Source organism: Malus domestica, chromosome 14 (assembly GCF_042453785.1).
Source record: "Malus domestica chromosome 14, GDT2T_hap1".
NCBI lineage: Eukaryota > Viridiplantae > Streptophyta > Magnoliopsida > Rosales > Rosaceae > Malus > Malus domestica.
The window spans coordinates 5,975,265-5,997,713 of NC_091674.1; the positions used below are offsets into that span (position 1 = coordinate 5,975,265).

The window sequence follows — 22,449 nt, forward strand, 5'->3', positions numbered from 1 at the left end:
TTTTAGACCTTAAACAACCATTAGACATTTGTCATGTAGTGAATAAACAATCCGTTGTTGCCTCATCCTTTTGGACATTAAAAAACCGAACAGGAAATTGCAGATTCCTTATTCTTATGCACTACTTGGTTCGTGTTTCACTTTGAGTTTCAAATATGCACTAGAAAGAGTGGACAATGTTTCAGACTTCTTTGGACTTGATATTTTATAGTCCAACTCAAAAAGAAATGGGAACCAGGGTTTCAATTTTGATCCGCGGAACGGTTGAACTAAAACTAATTGGCTTTAAGAATAGAGGGATTGAACAATTCATATTTCAGTTACTGTTGTTTCCTACATTTTCCATGTTCTCTGTAGTGTATATACTTGTACACTAAGGCCTTTATCTCTGTTTTTCTTCTGCAGAATTGATGCAGATCAGCAGAGATTGGATTTGAAGATGTAAATTTTAGCAGCCCTTACGATTCGATACTGCTGACAACTTTTCTTCTGGCCCTGTGGAACAGGAATAATGCAATATTTTTTTTCCGGTTCTAAAGAGAGGAATTACTTGGCAACGCAGATAAGTGAGTGACAAGGCTGCCAAAGGTGCTTACATAATCTTGCCAAACAAATGCCAAAGGTGATTTACCTGTACAACTATTTAGATGATGCCTTCCATTTCATACCTTTTTTCTGGGCTATCATGTTCCCAAATAATTGGGTTTATTTTTATTTACTTCTCTGTTCCGTTCTTTGTTGTCATATGAGATTTCTTATGACACTTAAGTAAAGTTTGATTTGGAAAATGTTAACAGTACTGAGGTGAAGAGACTCATAAACTCGTTAGTCCTCCTTTCTCTGCAGTCTCCACAGCTTGTTCGTGTTTTGGACTTTCAGTTTCGAATCCACCCAACACATCAAGTATTTCTCTTTCTTCTTTGGTTTCATGTATTGTGTTCTCAAACTGTCTGCATTACTCATGTAACATAAAACCCAGATGCATAAATTTCTAAATTATTTATTTTGCCAGTTGTCGTTACAATTTCGAGTGATAAGAAGTTGCATAGCCTGCTTCTATGGCCCAAGAAATTGAACAGTCTCTAATGGATAAGTTCCAGAATGGACTTGATGGGAAAGACAAAAGTATCTCTAAGATTCCAGGGTACAGCCAATTTCAAGAAATAAAATCTTTGCTTGAAGGCATTTTCAGCTCATCCTTGCATGATTCATCCATCAGAGACAAGCTTTACCACCTCAACAATGTTTTGACTGAGTGCCAGATGCTTTCGAGAAAACACGGTTTCAACTCTCCCAAGGAGCTACTCACCATAAACAGAATCAGAAGGGATTTAAACAAGATCAGGAGGGAGCTCAAGTTTATAAGGGATAATGGAAATACCGATCCACAACCTAATAATGGTCAAGCAAGCTCAACGGGTGGAGAGCTTTCGAGGTGGACTACTCGGTCAGTGGATGCATCCAAGGTTTATGGATTTGATGATGATGTGATTTTGATGAAGAAGTTGCTTTTACAGCAAGGAACTGATGATCGGTTCAGGGCAGTAGGCATTGTTGGTAGGGAAGGTATAGGAAAAACAACACTTTGCCAGCTCTTATTCAACGAACAAGAAGTGAAAAACACATTCCTTCCGAGGATCTGGGTGTGCATGGCCAGACACCCGGATGACAACGACAATGAGGCTCCGAAAATAGTAATTGTCAAAAGAATGTTGATGCACCTCGGAGTTGGAAAGGAGATGGTCAAGTCCGTTTGTGAGAAGCATGGCCTCGGGGGACTGCTGTATGCTCTTCGCCTGCAATTATTGGGCAAGAGGTATCTGATTGTGCTTGATCATGCCAGGGAGACGGACTCATGGTGTGGACAGCTGGATTCGTGTTTGACTCGTGATAAGGAATGGGATGACGGCCTTGCATTTGGACTCCCAAAAGGGCATGGGGGAAGAGTCATAGTCACAAGTCAGAATGAAGATATAACAAAAATGATGGTCGGGAAGGAAAATATACATCACCTTCTGCCCCTTTCGGATCATGAAAGCTGCTGGGCGATATTCAAAGACGCAGTTGAGGATAAACGGATTCCGTCCAGTCCCTTAAATTTGGAAGGTCTGACAGACAATGAAAGCTTCTGGGCGCTATTCAAGGACATTGTTGAGAATAATCGGATTCCATCCAGTCCCTCAAACTCGGAAGATGTGACAGATGATGAAGGCTTATGGGCGATATTCAAGGACGCTGTTGAGAATAATCGGACTCCATCCAAACCCTCAAACTTGGAAGATCTGACAAATAATGAAAGCTTCTGGGCGATATTCAAGGACGCTGTTAAGAATAATCGGATTTCAATTCCATCCGGTCCCTCAAACTTGGAACATCTGGCAGATAATGAAAGCTTCTGGGAGATATTCAAGGACGCTGTTAAGAATAATCGGATTCCATCCAGTCCCTCAAACTTGGAAGATCTGAAATTGGAAGTCAAAGAAAAATGTGGGGGCATTCCATTAGCATTAAAGATGATGGGACAGGCAACGCAAGAATCACTTATATCATCCGTGGCACGAATCCTTAGGGGTTGGCAAGGGTGGGTTCGAACCCAATTCTTGGGGAGATCGGACTCATCTAAAAATAAAACAGGACGGGGTGGGATGAGTTTTAAATTAAACCAGACCTGATCTGGCCTGTTTGAAAGGTGGATGTCCACATTCTGGGCTCTATGTAATATGTTAATAGTTTAGTTCTCATTGTTGTAAATATGAAAAATCCTAAGCCTATATATAGGTCATCTAATAAGATGAATGAGACACTTTAATTTCTCCTCCCCTCCCAATCTCTCTTCTTCTGTACATTTTTCTATACTTTATTCATAACACGTTATTAACAGGCTTTTGATTCTTGAATTTTTCGATTTTATATGAGCTAGAGTCATTGCATGGTTTGGAGTTTTCTTTTGTGCTCAACCAATAGACTTGATGATGCTCTTAAGTTTGTCTTGGTATAATTTTTTAGGATCTTTTGATATGGGTCCAATTTTATAAGCCTGTTTTGAATGAAATCCACTTATATTACATAAGCATAAGTGAGGGCTAGTAAGTACAACAATCATCCATGTTAGCAATCAAAATGCACATAATTTACCAACAAAATTACAACAATTGCCATTAGATGGTTTATTAGGTCTCTTGCATATTAATCTCATTGTTTATTCAAAAGACCCCGTTTATTAGGTCTCTTGTAGATCAAAAGACCCCTTTATTCAAAACCTTATCCTCCTATCTTTCAAATTGGTTTGCGTCCGTATCTAGCGGAAACCCTTTTTTGAATCCTAAATCCGTATGAAGCTATGAAAGTTATAAATTTTCTCCCAGTATATGATGAAAACAAAATAGGCGAATATCTGGTTCGGGTTTCTGGTATACCCGGAGAACAAGTATTGTATCTTCTCAGAAGATTTCAGCTTCGTACATGGTAATCTAGTTTTTTTTTTTTTTTTCAAATATTTTGGTTTGGTGATTTGGGCTTTGTTTTTGCAGTGTTCGTTACTTGGATAATAGGTATTACACTCCCTCGATTTCAATACCAGTATTTGATAATAGGTGCTACCGTATCTTTGCTCTAATTTTTGCAGGGTGCTGCTTATGCATGTGAAATGGGGGATGATGATTGGTTGAATTTGTTTCTCTAGTATTTTGGTATGCTGCTTTGGCCTTTTACTTTTGTGGTATTTGATACTTAGATTACAGGTACTATAGTTCATCTTTCATATTCTACAAGGATAGGTAGTTTATATTGTAAGCCAAATTGATAGGTAGGATAAAATTTAACATCTTATGGCTGCTTGTTACATATAGGTTTGATTTGGAAGGTTTAGTAATGATTTGTTTAAGTTTGGAAGGTTTAATTTTATCAATTTAAATTACCAATTATTTGGAACTTTAATCATTGGTAGTTTAAATTGATACGTAGTTTATTTTTTAGAGTTACTTTTAGAATAATTAGTTCATATTGTTAAATTAGTCTCTTTTTAACATTGCTTATATAAATATGATATGTAGTTTGTCTTGATATGTTATCATTTGGGCGTTATTTAGTATGTTTTGGAATAATCATGCTTATAGCAGACTTTGTATTACTTGTAGCCAAAGATGTTTTGCATGGAGAGAAAAAAAAAAAAAAAAAAGCCTAGAGTATAGGTCTAACCTTTTGAAGTTTTGTCGCATTATGGAAGAAATGAGACTTAGTGTGACAAATGCGCATCTTGAGTTAATGAATCGTACACCGTTTGGGAGATTGTTCAAAGCGTACCATGAGAATTTGATCATTGATGGTGTTTGCAGGAAATGTGATGCGAATATTGTGTCTATATTGAAGTGCTACGACCCTGTACAAAAAACATTTGTGTTTGGTGGAATAACTGCAACAATAACTGCCAAAGATATAGCTGAAATTTCGGGTTGCCTGATGAAGGGGAAGAGATCAACCTGAATAGTAGGAAAAGAAAAAATGCGTTTACAGGTTTTTATGAGAGATGTCTTGCAGAAGTCAAAGATATAAGTAAGAAGATATTGGAAGAAATGATTTTGAGAGTGGTTAAGTTGCATGGTAGCGTGCATGAGGGTGATTTTGTGCGACATGTTTGTTTATATTTTTGCTTGACACTGTTTTTCAATACGAGTGGAAATAATACTAGTTTGTACATGGTTGGGTACGTTGAGGATATTACCAACATGAAGGATTATGCGTGGGCTGTGGCAGTAAAGAATTGGTTGTTGGGCACAATTGATAATATGGGAGAACGTTACAAAAGTGTAACTGGTTTTGTAATTGGATTATTGGTATGTTAATCTACATTTTATTTCATTTTATTCTATCTGTGTTCAAATGAAATAACATATTAATATCTTGCTAATGCAGTTCTGATTTTGTGAGCGTATACTCATTTGATCAATCTAATCAGAGGAAGGGAAAATATGCCTCTTAAGGTTGTTAAGTGAAATTTGTCGGAATTGTATGCAAAGATGGAAATTATGAAGATCCATGAGTTGGAGGTATGTTTATCCAACACATCCATTTGGTTTAAAAATATAAACTACCTACCATTGAAGAATATGACTTTTACATGATAATTAGTTGTAGAATGTGATTTTTACATCATAATTAGTTGTGCAAGTATACTATTTTTTGGCTACTGTGCTTCTATTCTAATATGTGCTGGCTCATTTTTGGATTTCCCATTTTAATCTAATCCATGAGTGAGCTAGACTATGAGTTGGTTCATTTTTGGATTTCCCATGTTGGAGTAGGTATGTTATTTTTTGAACAGATTATGTAACTAAAGTCTTATGTACTTTAATAAAATTAAACATGGTGTGTTTATGTTACAAGAAGTTGTACATATAGGTGGGGGCAATCCAAAAACACCTGAAACAAAGAAGAAAATCATACAACTGCATTCACATGGTGGGGGGATAAATGTGGAGCCTCACAAAGTGTCAGATGAAGAATTTCTCCCAATGTTTGATATACTGCCATCAGAATTTATGGAAAACAACTTGGGAGAGCCTTCCAACAGTAAGGCGGACCTTAATGACTTGGAGAGAAAATTACAAGAGATGAGTCTTTTGGTGGAGGACTCCCGGTCAAAAATTATGAAGCTTACTATTGAAAACGAGAATATGAAGGAGGAGCTGAAATGTAAAGAAAATTACATAGTGAAAGACAAATCTCCATAACAAAACTCAATGATTTTGCGGGTGAAATAAAAACAAAGGAAGCCTTTGTTGATGCCAGATTACAAGTATGATGCTTGTGTTAATAAAAAAATGGTAGTTCATATGGATAAAAATTGTGTTGGTTCACGGGCAATTCAAATGCATGAATATGGGAACACAAAAATAATGGCACCAGTGAAGACAATAGTTGTGCGTAGGCTACGAGTGGGCAAGTGTCTTCCAATACCGTACACAGAGAAGTTGAAACAATTTCTAGATTTGAATGATGATAGGAAGTGTATAATTTTTCATCCTTATTTTTACATTGTTTTACCTGTTAGTTATCAAGTTGTTGATTATGTTGTTTGAACTATATATATATAGGGTTTCAATGTGGAAAAGAGAGCATAGTGCAGTGATCCGTGATGATATCCTCGCACTCTTGAATGAGGGAGGTGTTAGTCGACAGGTATTTGTAATTTTTATAATTATTTGACTTAGATAGCAATGAATACAATTATATTTGAATGAGAGGTTTACAAATGATTCATAAGATGTTTTGGTTCTTTCTGTAGGTAGTTGATTCTTTTTTCGACATTTTGAATAACGACCAAATTGGGATTCCAAAAGATCAGCTAAAATATGGATCTATGCCGATAATTGCATGGGTGCCTAAATTTTAGTTCTTCAAACATTGCGGTTAATTTTCCTCCATTCTAGCTAGTTGAATACCGTCCAATGCTATTTAGTGATGAGTAGTGTAATTATCAAATGTTGATTTTTATTATTTTTTTCTAATCCATTTTTATTAGTATATGTGGTAATTATAAACTAACCTGCCCCTATAACACAGTAATCCATTTTTATTATGATCTTCTAGCATTAATCTAGAGAATCTTCTACCTGCCCTTGTAGAATATGATTTTTACATCATAATTAGTTGTACAGGTATATTACTTTTTGGCTACTGTGCTTCTAATCCGTGTTGGCTTGTAGGATATTGTGGATGAATTGAATTTTGCAGTGAGAATATATATTTATCTTGAACTTCTATTGAAGAAGGTGCGGGAGAACGACTATGTTTTCTTTCTGATTAACCATTTCAAAGGAATGCATTGTACTTTGCTTGTGTTCAACAAACAAAGTGTATGATGGGAACATTACAACACATTACAAACCAAGTTGAATATGTATGTGGATCCTTATTTCGAAGAGGCTAAAAAATTGGTAAGTTGATAACTATGTAGTATACCTCTTATCCTTCGAATTTTATTTCACACACTAACTTTGTAATGTGTCCTTTTTTTATTTTTTTATTTTTTTTGTAGCATGTGAAAATTTCTAACTACTTTAAGCACATGAAAGATAGTATTTCAAGAAAGCTCAATGAGAACTCTATTTGCAAACATATCATGAAAGGTGATAAGGTACATACATTGTTGTACACGTTTAGCCATGATGATAGAGAATTTCCATGTGGCTGAGGCAAACTAATGTTGAGTATCCACTGAAAGCAAACATATCATGCTTACAACAATTTCCTAACATGTAAGTGTTAATTTCATCTATATTATGCCTATTTGTTGGTTTCTTGGTGATAGAATGTAATATTTAAGTTCACTACCCCTTTTTTTTTTGTTAAACAGTTATGACTGTGGAGTTGTCTTTTCGGCAGAGGCAATGAAGAATATGAGAGCACATGTCCTTTGTAGATTCATAAATGAGGGTGGTGGTAGCTGGGAAAAGGAAGAGTAAGATAAAGATGTTATGCGAAATTTGAGTTTTTGTTTCATTTAAGTGTTTCAATTTAATAAATGATGGGACTCCAATCCATCCAAATTCATTTTTTGCTAGATAAGTTTGGATGTTATGTGAACTGAGATATGCTTTGTCATATCTGTTTTTTAATTTCAATTGAAAGGGGATATTCTTCATGTTTTCCTTTATTGATTGCACAATAAGATTTGTTTGTAATCTCAGATAATGTTATGTTGTCATTATCTGGAGATAGTTCGTCTAGTGTACTTTCAAATTGTACAAGGATATGTACTTTCGAAGTGTTGATAAAAATGGTTGTCGGTAATTTTCCTACATGTTAGGTAGTTTAAAACCGTCCCAAAAAGTAATATACCTATACAACTAATTGTGAATTGAAAAATCATATTCTACAAGGATAGGTAGTTTATATTGTAAGCCAAATTGATAGGTAGGATAAAATTTAACATCTTATGGTTGCTTGTTACATATAGGTTTGATTTGGAAGGTTTAGTAATGATATCATAATAAATATTTAGTCTTCGCAGATTGCATAAGCCATATGACATGTAAGTAGATAATGGAAAAAAGAAGAATATGAGTAAACTAAAATATCGAAGACTTATAGAAATTTGTAGTGAAATAATCTTCGACATAATCATATGGGTTACCTCCATCTTTCAAAATAGCAGCCAAAACATGTGCACAAGGGAACCCTTTAATTTGCCATTGATAACAAGAACAAGTATGACTTTGTAAGTCCACCATGACAGAATACTCATCTCTGACTTCAAAAATATGTTCACTTGAACGACACACATTCCAATGTCTTCCAACTTCAACCATTTTCATCATTTTGTCATCCATTGTTGGGCATATTGGTGAGGTCCATCTTTTGGCTTCACGTTGCCTATCAGAACTCATCTCCATCAACTTCACACGTATGTTATCAATCATTTGGTAAGTTGGCATCTTGCGTTCATCCAAAATCCAAGAATTGAAAGATTGTGCAATATTAGAGCACATCTCACCATATTTTTTTCCCCTGAAGTAGGCATTGGACCAGTTTTCTTTGGGTGTGTTTTGCAAAAATTTCTGAATTATTGTACCACCATCCTTGATGAGAGTTTTCATTTCCTGATCGAACACAAGTTGGGATGGAGCATAACAACATTTTTGGAACAGGTTAGCAATGACTTTACCATAACCAGAACCCATCTGCTTTGGATATTTACTTTGTATATTCAATTTCAAATGAAACATGCAGAATGCATGTGGTGCTTCTGGAAAAACGCTGGAAACAGCTTCAAGTAAACCTCTATTGCGGTCTGATATGAATGTAACTGTACGACCTTGGGGAAGCAATATCTCTACTAAATTTTCCAGAAACCATGTCCAATTGTTTTCATTTTCAGAGTCCACAATGCCAAAAGCTAGCGGGAAAAACCCTGAGCCATGTGTTAAGGAAGAAGAACATGTTAGAGAAAAATTTGTTAAGAATGAATACATAAGAACAAGTTATAATAAAGGATGGACACAACATGTATAAAGTTATAAAACAATACTTTCTCATATATTACTGTTTGGGACCCTATTAAACTACCTAACATGGAGCAAAATTAACAAAATGATCAATTTTGTCAACAGTATGGATAAACATTTAAACTACCTATCAATGTGGAAAAAAAAAATTATTAGCTTATAATAAGTAGATGTCTAAATCATACCTTGATTACCATTTTTCCCAATGGCTACCAACAAATGACTTTATACTTGTTTTTTTATAAAAGTTCCATCGAGGCACAAGAAAGGTCTGCATAATTTGAACCTTTCAATACTAGCATTATATGAAATGAATAAACGCTCGGACCGACATGAACTATCATTATATTCAAGCTGGACATGGGAGCTTGGGTTGGTTGCTAGCATTGCTTTTGCATACCATAATAGTTGTCTATATGACTGTATATCATCACCATGGACTGGTCTTACAACATCGATTGGTCTTACAATTGGATTGGTTCAAATCTCGTTAACAAGGACCGACGCCACAATTTTGGAACCTATCTTGATGCTTTTTTTATCACGAAACCTAGCTTTACATGTATGTACATTATTCAGACTTTTAATGTAGAATAACTTGCTAGGATGATTCAAAATGGCATGCACACACCAAACATAACCTTCATCATCTTTATTGAAGCATTCAGCAGTAACATGTTCATTATCATTTCTTACATAGACATACCTGAAACCCTTTTCAATTGCATACTTCATCAATCTTTGTCTAAACTCCTTGACACCACCTGGAAATTCTTGACCAACATGGCTAATGTAGTTTCTCCAAGCATGGGACAAATATGTCTTCCCATGAGGAGTGGCAAACTTCCCTAAATCTGCACGATCATCTGAGGGGTTTAAGCCTTCATATGTCAAAATATGCTTATCATGTAGGGAAGAAATGGGATCATGTTGCTCAACTGGTTCAACCATGGAAACACTGACAGGAATAGATGCTATGTTTTCAGCACAACATGAAAATTTCATTACACTCGCATCCATGTCAGATTGCAGTAAACAAGATTGGTGTTCTCCTAGAGAGTACTTCAACTCCATGACTTCAAGACTTAATCCCACAAATCGGGAACAAATTTGTTCAGCAATATCCTTGAAATTAGTATGATTAAATACTGGAATTAAAAGGGTCTTGCTCTCAAAAGTGCACTTCGCAATGATAGCTCCTTCCATAACTAAACAATTATAAAACAAAGGAAAAAAAAACATAAATGTAATAGGCGGAAAAAGATATGACTATGTAAATTTAGTAATTCTAAGAATAAGAATTTTGATCCTCTGCAGTGTTTAACCATGCAGCTGATTTTCATAGATAAGTTAAATCTTTAATGATTCAGCATACTATAATTGTACATATCATAATTAACTATTTCATATAATATTAGGAACTTAAGCATATATGCATATCATAATTAGTTGTACAGGTATATTACATTTTGGCTACTGTGCTTCTAATCCGTGTTGGCTTGTAGGATATTGTGGATGAATCAAATTCTGCAGTGAGAACACAAGGCTACTGTGCTTCTAATCTGTGTTTGACACATCCCGATCCCGATATTCCTCGAATACCAGGATAGGCACGTGCTGGCCGACATCTGAGGGTAACGAAAGCCATTTATTAAGTGCAAATGCTGAGAATAAGGGAATAAATAAGACTTATAAATATAAAAGAATAAAGAATATGCATTTAAGGAACGTGTTCAGAGCATACAACTAACTAGAACACTAAAAGAAATAATATACAAATTGAGTTAGCAAAGGAGTGGGTCCTACACCGAGAGGACTCGAAGATGCCGATGCGAAAGTGCCTGGACGTCGGGATTGTATGCCTCGATTCTAAGTTCTGAAGGGGACGCAAAACAAACATGAGTGGACCAAGTTGATATATATAAATATATATATAATAAAACAATTATCAACGTACTAACCCCCAGGTTTATATAAAGAAAACTACTAGCATAATAAGTGATAGGTTTACTGAAAACCCTAGCATGCCAAAAACACCTCAGAAGACATATCGCGGAAACCAAAATATCAATCATCTCACAAATTGTCTCGTAAGCGCGGTGTGCTGCTAGTAAGATTACTGAATAAATATAACTCCCGGCCCTATGCCAGCATCGTGGTCTCTGCGCCCATAGCCAGAGATTACCAACTCCCGGCCCAATGCCTGCTCCGTGTCCCTTAGCCCGTAGCTAGGGATTATTTCTCCCGGTCTAACTGCCAACACCAGATCCTCGCCCCAGGCGGCATAGTGTCCACTAGGTACGCACAAATAGTTACACCTCTCAAATATAACCACTTCATAGTATAAAGTCATCCATCGTCTATACTATAAAGATGGGTTTTGAAAACATGTGCTAGCATCATATCGTCATCCATCAGATAGTCTACCAGTTCATGGTTTTTATAGAAAATATGATATATTAAAACATAGCTCAATATAGGCCAACAATTAATTCCTTACAAAATAACGAGACGATAAACAACATTTCAATAAACATGCTTAACATAAAATTCAGTTCATAAACTCGTAAGGCATGCTATTCATTTATACAATTAAACTATGAAATCATGTAATTTTAGAAGGGGTCCACTCACAGTACTCCGCCATCGAAAAGTCACGCAACTAGCAAAGACAGAAACGACACTATAATTGCCCTTAAGCACATAAAGAGTCCAATTAATAAAACTATATAATAGCAATTGAATTTGGGAAAACGGACGTTGGAAATGGATTCAGAACGTCGAATTACCCTAAGAAGGGTCTCGTTTAAATTTCGTAAAAGTCAATAGAATATTCCTAGAATATTCCCTGACGGAATATTCTCTAATGGAATATTCCCTAACAGAATATTTCCCATAAAGGGTTTGGATAGATTATGGTTAAGGGTTTAGGGTAATGGGGTTTAAAGGGTTGGTTTAGGATGCACGGGCCTAAGGCCCTAAAGGAAAATGGCCTAAAGGCCTTTTGGTTTTTTTTTTTTTTTTTTTTTTTTTTTTAAACAAGAAATGGGTTTAAGGGAAAATGGGTTAGGCTTTAAAATAAATGGGTTGGGGTTTTAAGGAGTGGGCTTAAGGCCAAGGGTCTAAGACTTAAGGAATGGCCCAAAGGGCCTTTAGTTTAGTAAATAAAAATAAAAACAACTTAAAGTAAAGGGTTTTAAGGAGGATGGGCCGAAGGCCCTGATTTAAAATGGCCCAAGGGCCTTTTACATTAAAAATAAATAAATAAATAATAAAAACTTAAATAGGTTTTGGGTTGGGCTCGGCAGGAAAGGCCCAAAGATCTTGGGATTTCTGGGTTGCCGGATTCAAAGGAAGGAGAAGACCAGATTTCGGCCGGAAAGCTATACCAAATTTAAACGGCCATAACTTTGTCAAAACTTAACGAAATCGAGTGATTCAAAAACGAAAGTCATAGTTCTCGAAGAGGCAAAGAGAATGGTATCTTGCATGACGTCTAACTCACCGTGGTTTGGCCGAAACATACCTCAAAAGCCACGAGGTTGCTGGAAACTGGGTAAGATTCAAATGAGTATAACTTCTTCAATACTTAACGAAATTGGGTGAAACAAAAATGAAAGTTGTAGTACTCGACGAGACGAAGAGATTGATATCTTGTACGCTGGCCAAATTGCAGTGTTTTGGCCGTAATTTGGCTCGAAAGGGGCGGTCTGCGTTGGAGCTCGTGTACGGGACTTCATGGTTCGACTTCCAAGATGCCAAGACTATGGTTGAGTTCGTAGTGACGAGATAAAGACGATGGTGATATTGAAATTGTGATTTGATGATGATTTTAGGATATGGGTTATGGGTGTGGCACGGTGAAGGAGAAGAAGAAATAGAGAAAGTGAGGGAGAGTGATGGGAAAGAGAGGGTGAAGGAGACCAAAAAGGGGATGGGCCCCACGTGGCACACAATTTAACACCAAAAACAATTTTTAAAAGAAAACAATACCCAAAACAAAATAAAATTACATTACTTTTAGGGGTGGGGTTTTACAGTGTTGGCTTGTAGGAGATTGTACATGTATATTACTTTGTTTGTTAAATTTTCAAAGAGGCATAACATCGAACACCTTATGTGCATTGGTTTTTTTGAATAAAAAGAGAAAGAAGCATATCAATGAGAGATGATAGAAAGGGATTAAGGGAATTAGGATAAAGTCTTCATGTTTTGAATTCACATAGCAAACAACAATAAAGGAGAAAACAATTATAATATACCTGACTTGAAAATAATTGGCACTCAATAACACCTACTGCACTTGTTGGGGCGTGTTTCTTCCCCAATAGATTTCTGGTTGTGGCATTCAATTTGCTGTATTTTAGGTCTTTAATAGATGGAGAAGGTTGAGTATCGCCAAACCACGAAGGAAAAACACGATCATAAAAATTGTACCTGGAGAATAGGTCTCCTGAAGAAATCTGCACGTATAAAACACATGTAATTTGTATAGAAAGTTAAAAGTGATTAAGCCTTCCTTAAAAGTAGACTGATAAGAAATTCAAATTCAAAAATTGTTATCAAGAAATCAGGGAGAAAGATGAACTAAACAATGAATTTGAATTCTAATAAAAATTTAAAACGTGGGAAATATATGGAGAACGTGCAAAAGTCATAGGAGGGTAAAATAGTAATAACAATGCAAAAAAATCAACTTAATCAGAAAAATTGCTGACATGGAGTCCTAGTCATTGGAGCTAAGTCAAAAGTAGCTAAAAATTGGACTAATTCTAATGTTGAGCTATAAAATTGGACTTATTTCAAGTTTCCCCTAATGTTTTTTGGTATACATGTTTTTCCACAAAGATTCTATACCATGATGATATGCACAACTTGGACGGTTTTTTTTCTACTTATATGATTTTCTTCTTCATATTCGAAAATTTCACATGCTTATAGATACATATTTTTTTAATGGGGAATTGTCCAGGTGCTTTTTATCACTGTTCTAAAAATCCCCGTCTAGCGCCGCCTAGGCGCTAGGCGGCTGGTCACTATCCTGATTAATGCCTAGGCGTTTGAAAATTAATAAAGGGCGCCTAGACCGCCTAACCCGCTCAGACTCGCCTAGGCACCTGCCTAGGTTGCGACTCACTTTGATAGAAAATAGATAACTTTCAATTTGCATTTAATTTTTTTCAATAAATTGTAAGAGACTTGTTGAATACTTAAATGGGCACACACTATATGCTTGTTCCCCATGTTTTCATTATATGCCAATACTTTATAATACATATGTCATTCTATTTTGTAGTTTATGATGAAATTATATATATTTTAAGTATAAACAGACATTTATTTACACGAAATATAATGAATTTACTTAAATCCGCCTAATCCGCCTAGGCGCTAGGCCCTAGCCCGCCGCCCGACTAGTGCCTAGCGTCTTTTAAAACCTTGCTTTTTATATGAAATCCACCACCATGAGGTTTTCTTCATACAAATGCAGTCTCATATTCCAGTTTCATACTAGCAAAAGTGCCCGCGCGATGCTGCGGGTTTTAAAACTGTATAAAATACGTAGAAAGTTATAATGTGTATATACACTATTTACATATATATGGGACTCTATTTACAACCCTAAAGAAAGGTTTCAACTTCCACATAACAAAAACAGTTGGCACAAATCTTACTAAGAATTCTAATATATATGAAGGGATCCCGTAGATGACATTGTATTAAGCATAAACTGACCAACACAAACCATACAATTGATATTCACATCAATCAGCTAACAGTACTTTGTGAAAATAGATAAATACAAAAATTATAGATCTTGGTTTATACATTTGTTGCATAAACTTGAACTAATAAATGAACCTCAAAGTTATCAGCAGTGTTTAAATTGGAAATAACAGATTCATAGGAGTTTGTCCAATTATATTCAATACCAGTAAAGCATACCATGACACCATGTTACAGGGAACAAAGAAAAAATTATATAAACAATTGAAACAATACAATTGTAAATGTAAGTTATGTGATCTATGGTTAAAAAGTATGTAAACGACATGGATATCAAGAAATTAAAAGTAAGTTAAAATTATATAACAATTTGGCCAAAATGAGAATGTAGAATTAAAATTAGTAAAAAATTATGGACAAAGATCAGTTAAAGTACTGTAACAACACGTGAAAATAGCAAAGATGGAAATTGATGTATCATTTGACAAAATGAAATGATGTGATGTTCAAAGATTGGAAAAGCATTGTAAAAAGTACCACAACACTAAATTGCCAATTTCTTCCCCAGAATGATACGTTTTAGATCCCATGGAGAAGGTCCAAAATGAAGGTTTCTTTCTACTCATAATTTTACTCAAGAAATTACCACAACATCCTCCTTTTGCCAACTACATTGTTGAGAATTTGGAGATTACAAAGTCACCAAAAGACTCCAAATAACTTCTTGGATGAAAACAATAGCTTTCCCAAACAACTCCACCTCTGCAAATTTGTTAGTTTTAGTTGTTGGCCAGTTCTTGCATCCAAGACACCAACCCCCTAATCCCCTGCTCTAACCCACCAATTATGAGAGAGAGAGAGAGAGAGAGACCCAATTAAAAAATTTGGAAAGAGAGGAGAACCAACATTTCTCTTCTAATACACACCCAAATTTGTGATCCACATTTAATATCAATTTCGTCTCCCTAGGAGTGCAAGAATGCTCAAAAAATTATAGCAATGGAAAAAGCAGGCAGGATTATCAGAAAATGAGTAGAAAAAAACCTTGAGGCATCCATCTAAATGAAATCACACAAAGCAAAGAAACATTTGATAAAAGCACAACTGTCTTATCAAATTTTGAGATATCAACCGAAATGAATTCACACAAAATCAAACTCAACAAAAACACAAATTCCAATGATTTAAATAAGAAATGCATACAGAATAATGAAGAAGTGGAGGCAGGGAAACCATACCCAAAACAACGGTTCCAGCTCCTGCCAAATTTCAGATTTTTCAACAGAGGACCTCAAAGGCAGAATCCTCTTTTAGCCAGCAAAGCCTCGAAAACACTACAATTCACCGTAAAACCAAACCGTTAGGGTTTCGTTCGTTCAAATCAATAAAAATCCAAAATAAAAAAAAATCACACACAGCTATTATAAAACGCACCTGGGTTCAATGGAATTTATCGGACAATAACCTGAAAACAAGCCGTTCCCAAACTGGGCTGAAAATTCGTCGGAAATCCGGTGACAACACCGGTATGACAGACGCAAAAAGAGACACAAAGTCTTCCCAGCGATTGCAAGTTCAGGATAAAACCTTGGAAACCAATTTTATGAGTTTCCACAGAACGTCAACAAATCTACGTTCACAGGGATGCACGACTTCTTTGAAAACGAAGACCGCAAACAAAATCCCCAAAAAACAAAAAGAAGGAACGCATGATTTTACAACAAAGGATAAAACTTTAGAGGCCAATTTCGTGAATATTTTGTGAAATAAAGTACAGAGGATTTGAGAGGAACGCAAGCTTTTAGAAGAACAGAACGCAAAATAAGACGGATCGAAGCAGAGATCGGCGAGAGAGAAAAGCCAACAGAAAGGTAAGGGGAAGAAAAAACCTAATTGAAGGCTAAAGAAGTAGGACGATGGACCCGTGCCCAACATGGGCAAAAAGGCCATTTCACTGCACCGATAAGAGAACAGAACGGGGAACCAAGAAGAAATAGAGGGCAATTTCGCCATTTCACTGTTAATGAACAGTGTTAAGAAACTGAGTTTTAGTATATATAATTTGATAAATTGGGTTTGAATCTCCTACACGTGCGCTCTCCTCTCATCTCTCATCTCTCATCCCTCCTTTCTCTCCTTCTACTGGAAAACCCACAATCTTTGATCTTCCTCTGCTCTTCCATTCTCTCCGCTCCCCATATCTCTCGATGTGAAGCCCACAAACCAAGTAGTGACGTTTGAAAGCCTCAAACATGGCGGCACGAAATGGAGGTACAGTGACGGTCGACAACCGCCTCCGTTGGCGATGAATTTGGCCGTCAGAAAGCGTCTTATGATATGTCGATTATTCTTTTTGCGTTTGATTGGGAGTATATAAATTACGGTTTTTGGGGATTTTACTCAAATGAAAACTGACTTTTCTGTTGCCGGCGACCTCTGCTTGCTTGCTCCCTTTCTCAGTCGATGAGTTTATAAGAAAGGTATATATTGGTTTGATGCATTTTCATTTTACAAACCATCTAAGGTGTATATTGGCTTAATTCCTATTGTCGGATGTTTTATAATCTTCGAACCAGCTAGATTGAAGTGTTTAACCCTGTTTTATATGTTGCAGGGACAGGGTAGGGGTGGTTTGAACTGCAGGATGGGTTCTTCCTAATCATACTTAACTTAAGAAGATGATTGTCATCTGTACCAGCATACTAAAATCATTTGTGCACTCCGTGTGCTAAACTGCATCCTACCCTGCATTCATGTTAAAATCATTGAGAAGAAGATGGCTACTCAAATCTAAAAGTTACTTAAAGGTCTTATTTACATCGGGCAGGCTTTCACCGGACTCAAGAATTTTGAAAAAAGCGCAAGCGACCTTTTCAAAATTCTCCTGCAGAAATTAACTGATCTTTAATCCCCTTGAGTCTGAGCATGAACTTGTCCACATAATCTCCTCCTTTCTGTGTAGTGTGAAATTCTGTCTTCAGTTGATTCAAACGAACCATTGTTACTGATGCAAATCTTTCTTGTAGGCAGTTCCTGGCTTCTTGTGAACTCTTTCATCCAATGACATGCTCTATAGCATCATTGGAAAGAGTAGCAAAAGCAAAAGAGTTTATGTGCGTTGTAGAAACCAGAAAACAAAAGAACCTGATGGTGGTCGAAATCTTGACCCAAATCACAAAAAAGCGCAAATCTTAATCCAAGAACTTCAAAGAACCCAGCGGAAGACCGGCACTGAGGACTGTCCCGCGAGTGATACATGATAACAGAAGTGAAGGATTGCTGAGAATGTAACAATGTTGCAGAGAAAGTAACAAGCAAAGAAGAGAGAAGAACAACTCTTGAGAGAGAAAGAGAGAAAATGTAAATTGTATTTCTGTATTGCTTAATCGAAATGATCAGAGTTATTACTCTGTTTATATAGCCACACATGACTTACACTCTAAGATACCTGTTTTAACAGAACTAACTACCTAACAAACTTCTTATAACAGTGTCAACACACTAACAGCTACTAACAGCTTTCTTAACAGACTTAACAGTCACTTAACAGCTCACATCATTCTTATGTGTTTAATCCTCTGTCAACTAGTTAAGTATTAAATTATCAATGATCTACTAGGTTGAATCCTCTGTCAACTAGTTTGAGCTGTAGGAAGGATTCTTAAGTTGTTCTCGGTGTAATGAGCAATATATAAAATCAGCAATGATCTGCTAAGCTATGATCATGTAGAGATTAGATAGAGTTTTGTACTAACATTGATGTGCTAAGCTATCGGCAATGGTTTTCGGATTTGTGCCTTGCAGCCGTAGGCAGTTTAACACGCTGAACACATATATCAAAGTTGCGCACTGATACAACTGAAGCGGGCGACTGCTTTACTTCCATAGACAAGGCAAGGGATGCCCCTCTCTTTAATAAGGCCTGTGTGCAAGGACATCCAGGCTTTGTTCCTTTGATTTGACGGGATGCTTATGAGCCTAATATTTGAATGCAAACGAAGATTGCATAGGTCAAATTAGAAGGACATCTTTTTACAAATGTAGACAAAACCTTTGCTAAAACTGCTGCACATACGACACTTAAACACGTTATCAACAGAAGGCGCCTTTGATTGCAAGAGTAGCAAGTGCCAATCTCTGCGTCCGATCATCCATTGCAGAAAACTAGCCTATTGTTTTCATTTTTCTGCTCTAATTCCTTAAACATCAATGGATGCTTGTGACTGAAATGTTTAATCTCCATGCATGTCCTCTCCGTAGACCCGGTAATGCAAAGCCCTCCACTTAGCCCAAACGGTGAGGTTGGGTGGGGTAACGGGTTAGGATTAAGACTGATCCAGCGTTCGAATCCTGCAATGCAACAGAAATATTGGATAATTCTTATTCTTTCTTTGGGTACACAGCATAGAGTTCAAATTTAAAACCCCCTTGCAAGAAAGCAGGAAAAAGAGGGTCTCTTTGTATATTTTCAAGAGAATTAATCATCTCAAGGAAAAACGAATTATTCTTGACATTCTCTTTATACATTTTTCCTGTGCTAACCTTGTCCTTGATGTTGATGTGCCAAGCATTTAACAGCATAAAAAATAAATTAATTGCAGCAGTTTGAATAATAATACTAATATTATTATTGAATGAATGCAGCAAATTGTCAGCTTATCAAGCATTGGACTGTATGTGCCGGCCAAATACTGCTTGAAAATAGTCCAATCGGTCAAGGACATAGGAGTTCCAGTTGCGGATATTTCAAGAAATTGTTGAGACCCCCAAAAACTTGAATTTATTGCAGAGAAAAGCACTTTTTCAAGAAGCAAAAGCAGTGGAAATAATGGAAAATCAGAAGTTGAAGTTTCATCACTTTAGCCATGAACATCCATTGGAGCTTACAAATTATTCACCTTCCAAACAGAACAAATTCTGTGCAGGGTGCAAGCTCATGATACAGTCCGGTAAGGACTACTACAGCTGCCCAACCTGCCCATTTTTATTGCACCAAGTATGCTACAGCATGCCCCGCAAGATGCGTCATCCGGCACATCCAAGCCACTACTTGAACCTCCATCCTTCTCCTCCTTCAAGCACCAAAGGGGCCTTGAATTGTCGGGCTTGTCGAACTCATGTCGTGGGGTTTTACTATGATTGTGCCGATTGTGGCTTTTACTATCATAGCTTGTGCTCGGGCCTGCCCTTCTCCATTAAAACTTCATCGCACCCTCATGCATTGAAATTATCATTTTCTCCACCGTTCGATTTGAGCTGTGATCTCTGCAATGAGGCTGGTTATGATCAATGGCTGTATAGGTGTCACATTTGTGAGTTTGATTCTCATATTTCTTGTGCCATTTATAATATGCAACCAGGTCTTGAACCTACCCAAAATCCAATTCCCCCACCGCCCGCCAACGGGTTTACAAGGCAGAGCAGCTATTCTTCAGGAGCTTTTTTCGGGATCAATGAGGCAGAAAATTACAACAGTGAAGGCAATGAACTCTTGCATTTGGTAAGACAGATAGTTTTTAAGGGTAACATTAAAAGCATTGGTGACAAAAAGGTTTCAAGTGCAGCAGTCACCGGCTGGGATAAGAGATTAATTTCTCCGAAACAAGAGTTCAACTTTACAACTAGCAAACTTGGAAATGGTGGATCACATCAAACGGATGCAGACATGGCCATCACTTCTTTGAATTCAAAAGATACAGCAACTTCGGTTTCTGAAGACATTACATTGACTCCAAGTTATCAATTCAGCGATGCGTATTTTTCGATAGATTTGGCGAAGTCCACATCTTATGGTCAGAAAATTCAAGCAAACAGGGAAGGTCCAAACCAAGGAACATTAAGCTACACCGACAGTACTATTCCCCCCAAGAAGGTTTTGAGCAGCGCCAAAACAGCAAAGCAACCCAATTATGTTAATGTATCAGGTACTAATTATTCCATTAAAATTGGACCGGAAAATAAGCTGAATGAAGCATTCTTGACTCGAAATGACACTCTTACAAGGAAGGAATCAGGCCCAAAGGAGATGAAGAGAAAAGCTAGTGATACCATGGGGAGCTCAGACACCGGAAATCAGAGTCCTAAATCAGATATGGTAAGTGATACCGAATTTCATACCATCAATTGATCCTTATTTATGTGTCTGCAAAATGAAGAATCTGTCTATCACACTCATTATTTTCACTTATCATCTGTAGATAGTGCATGAATCTCCAAATTAAGTCTTCTTTCTCGAAACTGTAAAAATAGGAAAAAGAGGATTTTTGTTTATAACTTGATTGACTATTGGTTCAGAATCTGTCACATAAATACCAAATTTTTAGTATTATTTTCATTTTTTTTCTCTTTTTGCTTCGGAATAATTAGAGGAGAGTACTATTTCTCTTGTTCCTTGGCCATCAAGAAATTTGGTTTAGAGTTCGACATTAGGAGTTAGCTGTAGAAATTACTATTCCTTAATAAACCCATGCTCACAGAAGAGAGTTCTATAACTTATGTTAATATGTTTGCAGGATAGTAACAGCCCTTCCTGTTGGCTGAGTTGCTGCAATACGGGCTACGAAAGAGGTAGGGATTAAAGTGGTCAGGAGGCCAGAAGCATAAGAAAACTGATCAGTTACCGAAAAGTTTTTCTGAGTGTGATTTTACATGTTGAGAATTCATATCATAGTTCCAATAATTTTTGTACAAGAGCTACAAAAAACGAATTGTGAGGATCCCGATTCGATTTCAATTCAAATGTTTGTTTATTGTTTCAAGAGCATGCATGAGTTGAAAAACCCTCTTCTTTCCCAGTAATAATGATTAACGGTTGCAGTATAAGACTCAGTTACTCATGAGTCATGATGCAGACACCAATAACCAAAAGCAAAGCAATGCGAACACAAGATAATTGCAGCTGTCATCACATACCAATTTCGTTGTTATTTGTTCACATCAGAAGTGATCAACACTATGCTTAATGTCAAATTCTTCATTCTACTCCTCCTGTTAATTGTCTCCCTCCCGGCCTACATTTTAAAACTGTATGTATCACAACCAAAGTCTCGGGCAAGATATTGTCTGCTTTAAGCCAACTTTAAGTTAGAATATGTACATATAAATAAGCTATTTAATCTCCCTCACAAAGCGATGCAGGATTGGTTAGAACTCAACGTTATATATCACAATGTGTCAAGATTTCATAAAAACGGATTGAGTGTCCCACTACTAATAATTACACAGATATTGTCCCTAATTTAATTACTTGTGCAATCTAATAAATGTGCAATATTATCGCAAAAGTATAACTAAAAACGTAATCATTTGATATAAGTTGTATATTATTTTTTAAATTACCGCAATTGGTGTGTATATATCACTAAAGCCATCAGGTCCACTAACTCAATGGTAGTCAAGATATTAGAGTAGTGCATTTAGCCATCCAATGTGGTCAATATCCAAAGTAAGACGGCAGCGATTAATATATAAAACTTATTAGTTGGATGTTCATGTTGTTAATTAGGTACAAACAAAAGCTATTATAATAAGCAACACATTGTACGTACTAGCATTACTATTTGACTTTTGCATCGTCTGGTTTATGCAGGTTAGCACAAACTACATGGGATTTGCATCAAGATTTGTATATTATTTGCATGCACACAATATCCCTATCATCAACAGCTTCAACTAATTAGTACAAAGTTAGTAACACTGTCTAGATGGCCTTGTATAT

General features: G+C 36.4%; 2 protein-coding genes and 1 long non-coding RNA gene across 3 annotated transcripts; 2 read left to right on the forward strand and 1 right to left on the reverse strand.

Moving 5' to 3' along the window:
- Positions 1 to 980: 980 nt before the first annotated feature.
- On the reverse strand, positions 981 to 16,003 carry LOC114821068 (uncharacterized). The gene is made up of 8 exons (XM_070812253.1): positions 15,971 to 16,003; positions 13,443 to 13,468; positions 13,268 to 13,340; positions 10,812 to 10,881; positions 9,712 to 10,213; positions 8,135 to 8,911; positions 4,198 to 4,478; positions 981 to 2,462 (listed from the first exon to the last, which is right to left on the reverse strand). The coding sequence occupies exons 5-6, from the start codon at positions 10,209 to 10,211 to the stop codon at positions 8,875 to 8,877; spliced, it is 537 nt and encodes a 178-aa protein (XP_070668354.1). The 5' UTR covers positions 10,212 to 10,213; positions 10,812 to 10,881; positions 13,268 to 13,340; positions 13,443 to 13,468; positions 15,971 to 16,003; the 3' UTR covers positions 981 to 2,462; positions 4,198 to 4,478; positions 8,135 to 8,874.
- A 1,042-nt stretch (positions 16,004 to 17,045) lies between these two features.
- Positions 17,046 to 17,521, forward strand: LOC108173059 (uncharacterized). The gene is made up of 2 exons (XR_001789669.3): positions 17,046 to 17,212; positions 17,347 to 17,521. It is a non-coding gene; the product is annotated as an uncharacterized lncRNA (long non-coding RNA).
- A 1,898-nt stretch (positions 17,522 to 19,419) lies between these two features.
- LOC103432235 (uncharacterized) lies at positions 19,420 to 21,490 on the forward strand. The gene is made up of 2 exons (XM_008370416.4): positions 19,420 to 20,826; positions 21,245 to 21,490. The coding sequence occupies exons 1-2, from the start codon at positions 19,561 to 19,563 to the stop codon at positions 21,308 to 21,310; spliced, it is 1,332 nt and encodes a 443-aa protein (XP_008368638.4). The 5' UTR covers positions 19,420 to 19,560; the 3' UTR covers positions 21,311 to 21,490.
- Positions 21,491 to 22,449: the final 959 nt, after the last annotated feature.